This window comes from Eriocheir sinensis, chromosome 30 (assembly GCF_024679095.1).
Source record: "Eriocheir sinensis breed Jianghai 21 chromosome 30, ASM2467909v1, whole genome shotgun sequence".
In the NCBI taxonomy this organism is placed as follows: Eukaryota; Metazoa; Arthropoda; class Malacostraca; order Decapoda; family Varunidae; genus Eriocheir; species Eriocheir sinensis.
Window position 1 is genome coordinate 13,768,935 of NC_066538.1, and position 11,791 is coordinate 13,780,725.

Consider the following 11,791-nt stretch of genomic DNA (forward strand, 5'->3'; position numbering starts at 1 on the left):
TGCAGATGTGTCAAAGACATAACCCTTGCGGTAAACAAGGGAACGCTGTAACATTGCTTTCCTTGACACAGAAATGGTAAAAAATAGGGTGTTGCCATGTTGACTGCCGGCTAAACATGGAGTGTGGGAAAATAGTTGGGACAATAAATAGCATGTATGATTTACATAGAAATTCAGACCACACAGACCCTATGGTCCAGACCAGGTGGTTTGTTCTTATACCTAAGTGATTCTACATTAGTTGAATAGCTCCAAATCTTTGCATTTATACTTTAGTAAATACAGTCGTCCCTCAAATAGTATGGTTTCCAATAGTACGGTTTTAGTTTTATACGGATTGTCATACAAGATTATTTTATGGTTTTTGAATTTCCCGCTCATCGCACCAAGTAGCCATGGCATGAGTGGCAACACTGTTCTGCCAGATTGAAACCTATGCGCTTTCCCTAAGTGTGTGTGTGTGTGCACAACCTCAGCTACGCTTCTCCATTACTGCATAACATGAACATGGGACCCAAGAGACAAGCCAAAACACCTGCTGAAAGCACCCCAAACCATTTGAGAAAGGTATTCACCCTGCAGAAGATTTCAGGTTTAGAAGTTACATTTTGGTATGAGTTAAGTTCCAGTAGGGAGAGCATACCACGTGAATGAGAGCAGTGTTCGGTGTATCTATCATAGTGTAAAAGGGCACTCTTACGGAATCCGGGTCCCGCCTGGCTCAGCTTCTACTTGCCGGCCAAAGTTGCCAGTTATGCATTTTTGGCTGTAGTGTTACCAAGCTGGGCAAGCGAGCCATTCTGGCAGCCACATTGTCAGCGAGCGAGCCATGTCATACACTCACACTCTCCCTTACTCTCTACCACAGTTTCTATTGCTCTCTAAATCATACTTGAAATAAGATACAAAATGGTAATTGTTGAGATTGAATCTACGCCTCCAAAATACGACATTACACCTCCATATTATATAGTTAAGGGACGCATCTTTAAACTACTCCAACCGAACTTTAAATAACCTGACCTTTCACAGGGGGGCTTTGCCCCCCTCGACCCCCCCAGCATGGTAACACGGCACTGTGACTGCATCAGAAAATGCATAATTGGCAACTTGGGCCCGTGGGTAACAGCTGGGCCAGGTGGGACCTGGATTACGTAGGAGTGCCAGTAGTTTCTAGGGTGGGGGGGGCACTAATTTTATACGGATTTTCGAATAGTATGGGGGTCCTGGGTCCCTAACACCCGTACTATTTGATGGATGACTGTAATAAGTTGAAGGAAGTGTCGGTTGAGCCTGTCTTTAACCCCCTGGGTGCCAAGCAATTTTTGCAAAAACCTTCCACTGATGCCAAGGAAATTTGGATTTTTTTTTTTGCGGGAAAGTGTTCAGAATGATTAGACAACACATAATTGATACATTTTACTACTCAACTTTTAAAATTTCCATGATTTCTAGGCGCCGGAAGTGTCCGATATTTGGAGTGTTACATCCTGTAGACTTACTCGCTGTGAAGGATTAACCCCTTCCCGGCGGCAGGGCAGATGTATGTACTACCAAAAAAAAAAAAAATTGTCTCTGTATAGATGGTGCCGACTTTCATCCATACGTGTATATATAGATTCCCCGCAAGTGGGCATTCCAGATTGATATCTATATATAGACTCTGCCGCAAAACTGAACAAACATTTGAATCTATATATAGATGTTATTTAAGTTTGATTGGTTATATGTATATTGATATATTTATATGAAGGTTTAGATTCTGTATCACTGTAATCACTGACAGTAGATGAGTCAGAATCATCAAAATCATCCAAAAAATCAGCATCTATATCCTCAGCTACCAAAGAAGTTATTTCTTCCGTCTTAAGAGGTCTCTTTCTCCTTGACATGATAGACTAATAATAAAATAAAATAGGAAAAAATGCATAAATTCCCAGTGTTAGCTGACGTGCATAGCACATACGCCACCGACAAAGCACAAGCAGTGACTGTCCTTGAGAGGCAATGTCGGTAAGTGTCAGGGGGTTTGAGATGCCAAATAACGATTTATTTTGTTAATTTTGTTAGTAGTAAGGAATCGTCTATATGTAGACCATGCTACAATCTAGTGTGGGCAAATGAGAGCAAACGTCTATATATAGACGCGCTGACAAAAAGTCCCAATTTCGAAACGTCTATATATAGATCATCTGCCGGGAAGGGGTTAAGTAGTTTTATTGTATTTGCAAGTCGTAATTTTTGTCCTTTATTTCTTGCACTGACTTTTCCTTTCGTTACTACCCTTGATTCTTCCCTGCTTCATTGTTTCATTTACTTAATTGCCACGCTCTCTGCAAGCTTTCTCAATCGTTCCTCACTCATTGCTTCACTCCTTCCTTATTTTCGTATATTCTGTCGCTTCGCTTTGAGTTTCAGAAGCTCTGCCTTCTGCTTCATTACCACCTCGCCGAGTTTACGTGCGGAGAAGCTGACGGTGGCCCAGCAGACCTTCCCGGGCTTTTACACCTCTCGTCAGCCTACTACCTCAGCCAGTCGCCCGTCTCCTGCCCTTACTACCGGTTGCTCCTAGGACCTTGAGCCAGTTCTCGGACTACCCGGATGAATCTGACGTCTTCGTCCACCTAGAAAATCCTGGGCCAGCTCTCCTGCCACCGTATCCCAGGGATACCCACTGTCCCCTAGCAGGTGGTACTTTTCTGGAATGTGGTTGCCCTCAAACAACTCCTTCAGTCCGCAATTATTCCAGACTCTGGCATCATGAACAGAACCCGGCCATTTAGCAACAACATCCAGAATTTTGTCATTTGCATCAACCACAAACTGGATGTTAACACTATGGTAATTTTTCCTATTCACATAATCTCCTTCAAACTGTTTTGGAGCTATTATTTTGATATGGGTTCCATCAATTGCTCCTACAATGAAAAATTACAATGAAAATTTACGTACACCTGCCCATAATTTAACATTTTTTCAACACTCACTTTCTTATTCAGGACCTAAAACCTGGAATTCTATTCCTAATAATATTAAAGCTCTAAATTCAATACACTCCTTTAAAAACAATTTAAAAAACATATTCTTCTCAATTATAATTATCAAGTCCATGTATCATCTGTCAGAGTGTGTCCTCAGCTTAATCAATTATTACCTTATACTGTTATTATTGTATTAATACTATTACATTATCATTTACAGTACTACCATATTATTTTTATAAGTCAATTACAATTTTTGTACTATGATATTGTGTTAATATTATCACTTTAATTATTATTTACACTACTATTATTTTATAATTATCACAATGTTAATTATTACTATTATTACTATAACTATTATTATTATTATTATTATTATTATTATTATTATTATTATTATTATTATCATCATTTTACTTTTGTCATATAATATATGTTTGTATGTGTATATATATGTATATATATATATATATATATATATATATATATATATATATATATATATATATATATATATATATATATATATATATATATATATATATATATATATATATATATATATATATATATATATATATATATATATATATATATATATATATATATATATATATATATATATATATATATATATATATATATATATATATATATATATATATATATATATATATATATATATATATATATATATATATATATATATATATATATATATATATATATATATATATATGTATATATATATATTTTTTTCTTTTTGCACTATTGATTAAATCCAGCACCTAAGTTTCCAGTACTGCCCAAAAAGCTCCCAGCTTTAAATGGGCTCCCTGCACTACAAAATTATTGTAAATACATAACTGTATAAAGGGATAATAAAATGTTTCAAATGTTTCAAATGTTTTACAACCCCAGGAAAATTTGCCACTCCTTGGAAATCACTTGCAATTTGCTCAAGTTCATTGTGATCCAAGGGGAACTTGATGAACTGGGTGGCGACGTGTGTGGCAGTCTGAGCACGAAGTGTCTGTGTTATTGCATTACTAACTGATGACTGCGACACTCCAAGGGCTTTTCACCGGCTCAAAGTCAGTAGTTTTATTGGCACAACACGTCTGACACGATAATTAATGCGCGAGGACCGTCACTCAGCTGCAATTATCATTATTATATTGAATTCAACATCCGAAATTTTTGCTTTTAAGGTGTTAAAAGTCCTCCATGAGGACTTTTACATTTTCGGCGAGTGCTAGCAGCAAAGTCACGAGTCCTAGCAGTAAACTCGCGACTTCTAGAACCTAGCAGCAAAGTTAGGATTGAACTCACTTTGAAAGTTGAATTTCACTCCAAGGACCCTTTATTAATACCACCCCAGATGTTGATGATTTTGGTGGCACTACTGCTGCTGCTGCCTTTCCTTCCTATAAATACAGGGAAGTTTACAGTCTGGGCACCATACTTCTAAAGGAAGGACACCATGACTTCTTTGTCGTCCAGATAAAATTGATTAATAAACTCCCAGTAGTTGTCCGTACAATCAGCACACACCGTGGCCATCTTTAAACTGACTGGCAAACACTAACTCACTGCTCGAATGGACCGCAGTTTCGAAACACCAAACACAATATTTCTTTACAAGTACTGCTTCAATCCCACCGCCGCCACCCCACTCCGTCCCGCGCTGGGTATTCCAATGGCCCACACCGAATGTTGAATATATTTAAACTACTCCTACCCAACTCTACATAACCTAATCTCTAACTGAGGGGGGCTTCGCCCCCCCGCCCCCCTCTTAACCAAGGGGGGCTTCGCCCCCCTGGACCCACCCTCCCCCCACATGATAACGATCTTGGGGGACCCGTGATAATTCGGGGGGTTCTGGTGTGGGAGCATATTTAAATTATTCCAACCGAACTTTATGACCTAACTAACTAAGGGGGGCTTCGCCCTCCCTGGACCCACCCTCCCCCTACATAACGATCTTGGGGGACCTGTGAGAATTCAGGGGGCTCTGGTGTGGGAGCATATTTAAATTATTCCAACCGAACTTTATGACCTAGCTAACTGAGGAGGGCTTCATCCCCCTTGACCCCCCTCCTAACCAAGGCGGGCCTCGCCCCCCCTGGATCCCCCCTCCCCCCACATAACGATCTTGGGGGACCCGTGAGAATTCGGGGGGTTCTGGTGGGGGAGCATATTTAAATTATTCCAACCGAACTTGATGACCTAACTAACTGAGGTCACCCCCCTCGACCCCCCTCCTAACCAAGGCCCTGGACCCCCCCCCTTTAAACGATATATAATCCCTTACCTTTACTGGACGGAATATATATTGCAGCCGCCGGCCAGTCTTCTGACCCCTTTTTATAGGAGCAGTGATCAGTGGTATTTTTTAAATGATTGTTTCCCTTTTTTTGCCTCTGAGCTGTTTCCTTTGCCGTCAAAAAATGATATGGCAATGCTGCTCACCTCCCTGTGGCCGCAGGTATTTTTGCTAAACGTAGCGGATCGTTGGCACACAGCTCACTTTCTTTTGCTCTCTTCCGCAGCGGATCATTGGCAACACTGTTCACCCATAGTGGATCGTTGGCAACACTACTTACCTTACAATGACCGCTTCCCCCGCTCCCCCCAAAACAAATGTAGGCAATGCCTTTTCACTGGTGTTCTAATGTGATTCTGTTGATTTCTCGACCTCATTTGAAATGCATATTAGTCAATTTCATGCTCCCCACCCAAAAACCCCAAGATCGTTTAGGGCAGGGGATAGGCATAACTTGAAAAGAGGCATAACTCAAAAAGTAGACATTTGCGACGGAAATGAGGTACAAAATCGTACAATTCACTACATCTATCACCAGAAATACATGAACCACACAGGAAAATCGTTGGTTGGGTGAAACCGTAAATTGTCCAAGTTTTTAGTTTGTTTAAGTATTCTGAGGCGTCATTTGTTGTGCAAATTAATAATAACCATAATGCAACCATGACAGTCTTGACCCCCATTCTTGGGTTAGGTTAGCTTAGGTTACTTTCATTTGGTTAGGTTAAGTTCTATTCAAATTGTTTTCTTCTTTTATTCACTATTTAACCTCACAATTACCCTAAGTTCTTTATAGCCCTCGCCACTATTGGGACGGGGGAGGCAAGGGAATAAAAGAAAATCATCAAAAATAGGAAACAGCAAAAGAGGAAATGTTTACCTGCAGTACAAATGACATGTCAGTAAAATTAGAGTAAAGCAATTATATCCATGAGGCCTTAGTGAGGGAGGCATTCTCGGAGGACTAAAGATGAAGGCGTGCAGAGGCTCCTTATAATTACCGCTGAACTGTACACACTTTTGGCACAGGACTCATTATATCCATGAGGCCTTAGTGAGGGAGGCATTCTCGGAGGACTAAAGATGAAGGCGTGCAGAGGCTCCTTATAATTACCGCTGAACTGTACACACTTTTGGCACAGGACTCATTATATCCATGAGGCCTTAGTGAGGGAGGCATTCTCAGAGGACTAAAGATGAAGGCGTGCAGAGGCTCCTTATAATTACCGCTGAACTGTACACACTTTTGGCACAGGACTCATTATATCCATGAGGCCTTAGTGAGGGAGGCATTCTCAGAGGACTAAAGATGAAGGCGTGCAGAGGCTCCTTATAATTACCGCTTCCCTGCACACATTTTTGGCACAGGACTCACTATATCCATGAGGCCTTAGTGAGGGAGGCATTCTCGGAGGACTAAAGATGAAGGCGTGCAGAGGCTCCTTATAATTACCGCTTCCCTGCACACACTTTTGGCACAGGACTCATGTACGTACACTCGTACTATCAAGCGTCTTGTTGTGTGGATGGGGAAGTGTTTGCTATGATTGGGAAAGGCAGAAAGAAGCAGAATACACGGGGAGGAGGCGTAGCCCTACTCCACAGGAAAAGTAAGGGTTTCAGAGTAGAAGTAAATGTAGGGACGAGTGAAGACAGTGAAGATGTGCAAGCAGTGAAAGTGGAGTGTGTCAATGCCAAGGGTAAGTCTGAGAGGTTGATAGTGATTGTAGTGTACATGACGGTGGAAGGTGAGAGAGCCGTGAGGGAGAACAGAGGGAAGTATGGCGTGGTGAGGAAAGTTATGAGGGAGTATGCCGGAGAGATAGTTATGGTCATGGGAGATATGAATGCACATGTGGGTGTGCTTGGGGAGAGAATGAACCGGAATGGGAAATGCTGGATGAGTTTGTGGATGAATTGAATCTGGAAAACTTGAATGTGACGATGGCTGAGGGACGTGTGACGTGGAGTGCGAGGGATCAGGAGTCTGCTATTGATTATGTGTTAGTGAATGGGAGAATGCGTGAGTGTGTGTCTCGTATGTGGATAGATGAGGACGGAATGATTGATGTGGTGTCTGATCACAGTATGCTGGTGGTGGAATGTGACCTGTATGCTAGGAATGAAGGTGAAGTGAAGAGAGAAAGAAAGAAATGGAGGTTGAGGGATGTTAGATGGGAAGATTTCCAGGTAGACCTGAGGGAATTAGACTGGATAAATGGAAGTGTGCATGACGTGGATGGAGCCAATAGTGAGTTTGTAGGAAATGTAAGGAGAGCCGCAACTCGACGGATTGGGTATGTGAGTACGAATGGAAGGAAGAGAAAGTACAAGCCATGGTGGAATGGGGAGATCAGGGATGCTAGGAAGGAGCGAAAGAGGCTGAATAAGGTTTGTAGGAGACTGAGGAAAGAGAGACATGAAAACATTGAGGCAGAGAATGAATATCAGAATACATGGTCAGAGTATGTAAGGCAACAGAGGGTCACTAAATGGAAGATTAGGGAGGCCAAGGTCAGGTGTGAGATAAGTGTGATTGAGGCTCTGAAAGAAAAAGGCCTAGAAGGTGGGCGTGAATGGTATAAATTCTTAGGGGTGAGTGTGACTGATAGTGAAACCGTGGAGTGCCTGAAAGTAGGTAGGCGGTGGCCGAACTGGTAGCGTACTGGGCCCACATTCACCGCGTGATGGACGACGTGGGTTCGAATCCCCACGCTACCACTCGGATTTTTCAGTCACTGCCGAGTGGCTTAAAACTACCCACATGCTGTCCTGAAGACCACCCATCAACCCGGACTCTAGAGGAAGCCGTCCAAGCGAATCAAGAACGAGTTCCGGGGGGCAGCATGAGCCAATGCAAGATGGCGCCACTATAAACACTCGCCTGCGCCAGAACGGGCTGGGCCGACCATCAGGCCCCACCTGGAAGAAGCCTTGGGCCGACCATCAGGCCCCACCAGGAAGATGCCTACCGGCGCAACAGGCAACAACGTAAAAAAAAAAAAAAAAAAAAAAAAAAAAAATGGTGAGGATATCAGGGACACAGATAGAATGAAAGAGTGTATAAAAGGTTTCTGGGAAGAGATTGGAGGGTTGGGTGAAGTTTTTGAGGTGAGAGAGGGATGTGTAACGCTCGAGAGGAAGGATGCGGATGAGCTGAATGAGAGAATTTGCAGAGAGGAAGTCGAGGTATGTTTGAAGAAGCAGAAGAATTGCAAGGCAGCAGGGCTGGATGAGATCCCGTATGAATTGTATAAGAATGGAGGTGAGGTGGTGATAGACAGGATGACTGAGCTGTTCAACTGTGTATGGGAGAATGAGAGATTGCCTAGGGAATGGAACGAATCCAGTGACTCTGATACACAAGGGAGGACATAAGAGTAAGAAAGAGCTGAAGAATTATATGCCGATAGCCCTGACAAATACGGTGGGAAAGATTTTCTGTGCTGTGTTGAATGAAAGGCTGTGTAAGTGGATTGAAAGAGAGAGAGTGCTGGGTGAGGAGCAGAATGGTTTTCGCACAGACAGGAGGGCAGAGGACAATATGTATGTGGTAAATGAGATGATAGAGAGGAAAAGGAAGAATGGAAGTCCGTTGTATCTTGGGTTTCTTGATATTGAGAAAGTGTATGATAGAGTAAATAGGGAGGTGATGTGCAAGGTACTGGAGAAAGTAGGTTTGAGTGATAAGATAGTGCGAATCATTAGGAGTATGTATGTGGATATGAGAGCCAGGTATAGGTTAGGAGCATTAGAGACAGAGTGGGTGAGGAGTAAAGAGGTGTTAGGCAGGGCTGCATCCTGTCTCCAACTCTCTTCAGTCTGTATACTGAGGAGTTGGCAGCCAGGATGAGGAGAAAGAATGCAGGTGTAAAAGTGGGAGAAGACAGGGTAAGTGTGCTTCTGTATGCAGATGATGTGGTAGTCATGAGTGAGTCAGCGGAGGAACTGCAGGAACTATTAGAAGTGGTGAATGAGTATGGGAGAGATTTTGGAGTGAAATATAGTAGTGAGAAAAGTCAGATAATGGTTGTGAATGGGTCAGAAGATGAGAGAAATAGGACCTGGAGGCTAGGAGACACAGAGCTAGGGCAAACAGATGCACACAAGTACCTGGGTGTATGGATGAGTCCGAGTGGATGTGAAAGGAAAAAGAATGAGAAGATTAGCCTAGTAAATCAATGGGTGGGCCGTCTGGGAAGTGCGGCAAGAATGAGAGCATGTAAGTATGATGTGCTGAGAGAGGTGTGGAAGAGTTTAGCAGTGCCGAGTGTGATGTATGGGATGGAGGTGATTACATGGAGTGAGTTGGAAATGGATAAATTGGAAGTAGGGCAAAATAGGATCGGTAGGTTAGCTTTGAATGCACCAAGGTATGCAACAGTGGAAGCATTGAGGGGTGATATGGGTACCTATATACCTTTAAGGAAAGATTTAGGAAGGCTACCCTTAGATACAAAGTCATATTGGAACGAATGGATGACGCGAGATTGGCACGGAAGGTCTACTTGTGGAGTGTGCATGAGAGCAAATGGATTAAAAACTGCATGAGAATGGTTGGTGACAGTGGTATGCGAGTCAGATTGGTGAGCAGAGAGGAAGGGAGGCGTTTCTTTGAATGGAAGGTGACTGACAGAAATAGTGAGGGTCTAGAATGGAATGTGAGAAAGTGGAAGAAAGAGATAGACAGTGCAGTGAAAGGTGACGGTCTGAGGAGGTGGAAGCATGTGATGGAGCGAAAGACTACTTTGGAATGGTACAGGGAAAAGGAAGCCCCGCAGTGTGTCAGCTGGTATGGTGGAAGCCTGGGTGGTGATCTTCTCTTCCAAGCTCGAGCGCAGTGTATGAATGTGAATTTAAGAAATCACAGGTGGTCTGAGTCCCGCAGCAAAGTGTGTCAGATGTGTGTCAGGGGTGTGGATGAAACTGTCGTGCATGTGATACTGGTGTGTGGGAGGTACCGGAGAGAAAGGACGGAGATGATGAGGGTGGCACTGAGAGAGATGGGCTGGGATGTGACTGGGAGGATTGCAAGGACAGAGAGGGAATGGATGCTGCTGCTGCTGGGACTGAGTGATGAAGCAAATGATAGAATTATAGAAGCCATGAAGAGTTTTCTGGAAAAGATGTGGTGTGCAAGAAATAGGGAATTGGAAGATTTGTAATGGATACTGCTTGTGTTGTTTTATTTTTACAGGGTGTGCCGATACCAAGGCCTGACTCTCCAACGGGTCATCTGTACAGCAAGAGCAAGAGCAAGAGAGAGTCCAAGGCCAGAGAGGAGCCACGTCGGGTTGTTGCCATGACTGTTTTTCCCCTTCACGGCACACAAGCCTTGCAACACTACCGCCAGGCTCAGCAGGAAACCACCCATGCAAACCCCGACAACCTACTACTAGGCGAGAGCCTGCACCAACAGATGGACCAACGTATCGGCGCCTCAGGTCGCCTGTTGGAAAAGCCTCCCGTGCAAGTTTAGAGTGAGCTCACCCCCTTCACTGCAGCCTCCATGCCGCTGGTGGCTGTGATGGTTCCTCGCCGCGGTGGTGTCCTGTGGCGGCCTTCTGCAGGGATGCACGGCTCACTGGAGGTCACGTCACTGCTGTGCTGACCAGTGGCCAGTGCGGGTTGTAGGCTCAGAGGTCTAGGGGTGGGCAGGTACCGGTGTACCGGACTACCGGTACCAGTACCGGTACTAACGGTACCAGCTAAACGGTACGGTACCGGTACCAGATTGCTCGGATTTATTTATTGGATTTATTGATAATTCTTCATGTCCGATTTTTTTTTAGGTTGCTAATAAATATTGTTATTGTTATTAGACTATGATCGAGTACATCCATAATAACTATACATGCTATTTTTTTATCGAAAAAATAAATATTCACTTCATTCTTCTTCTTCTTCGGTGATTTACCCCCTAAAAAGGGGGAACGGGCCTTTGTCTAGTTACGGTCCGTCGCAGGGGGGAACCCGCCGCTGGCGTGCGGCGGGTGTGGGGAAGCCTCCGCCGCCGCCACAGCCACGAGTAGCCGGCGAGCAGCGACGGAGGCACGGGCTCTCTGGGCAGGCGCCCAGCAGACACCCGTAGCTGACACGTGCGAGCAGCCGACTGTATATACTCTGGACTGGTCGACTTGACGGTCTTGACCACGGAGGGGTGGCCCTAAGCGAGGATGACCCCACGGGTCCACCTCGCCTCCGTAGAAGGGCCACACGGCTGCTCGCCCGAGGAGTGCTGGCGTTCCACTGACTTCATTGAGAGAGAGAGAGAGAGATCACCACTCAGTGAGTGGATATCTCGGTGATATGGGTACTCGACCATCTATAGTTCCTTGCATTCAGATCCAGACACTGCGCTCTAGTACGGAAAAGATCACCTCCCAGCCAGGCTTCCCTTATACCACACCTCACACTTTGGGGCCCTTTCTCCCTGTACCAGTCTAGGGTTTCCTTTCTTTCCATCTCATTCTTCCAC

General features: G+C 44.0%; 1 protein-coding gene across 1 annotated transcript in view; it reads right to left on the bottom strand.

Moving 5' to 3' along the window:
- LOC127005594 (uncharacterized) overlaps window positions 1-10,977 on the bottom strand; it is a 51,506-nt gene extending 40,529 nt beyond the window's left edge. The window contains exon 1 of the mRNA XM_050874548.1: window positions 10,804-10,977. Coding sequence (XP_050730505.1) covers window positions 10,804-10,824 — 21 coding nt within the window. The 5' untranslated portion in view covers window positions 10,825-10,977. The remainder of the gene's footprint in view (window positions 1-10,803) is intronic.
- Window positions 10,978-11,791: the final 814 nt, after the last annotated feature.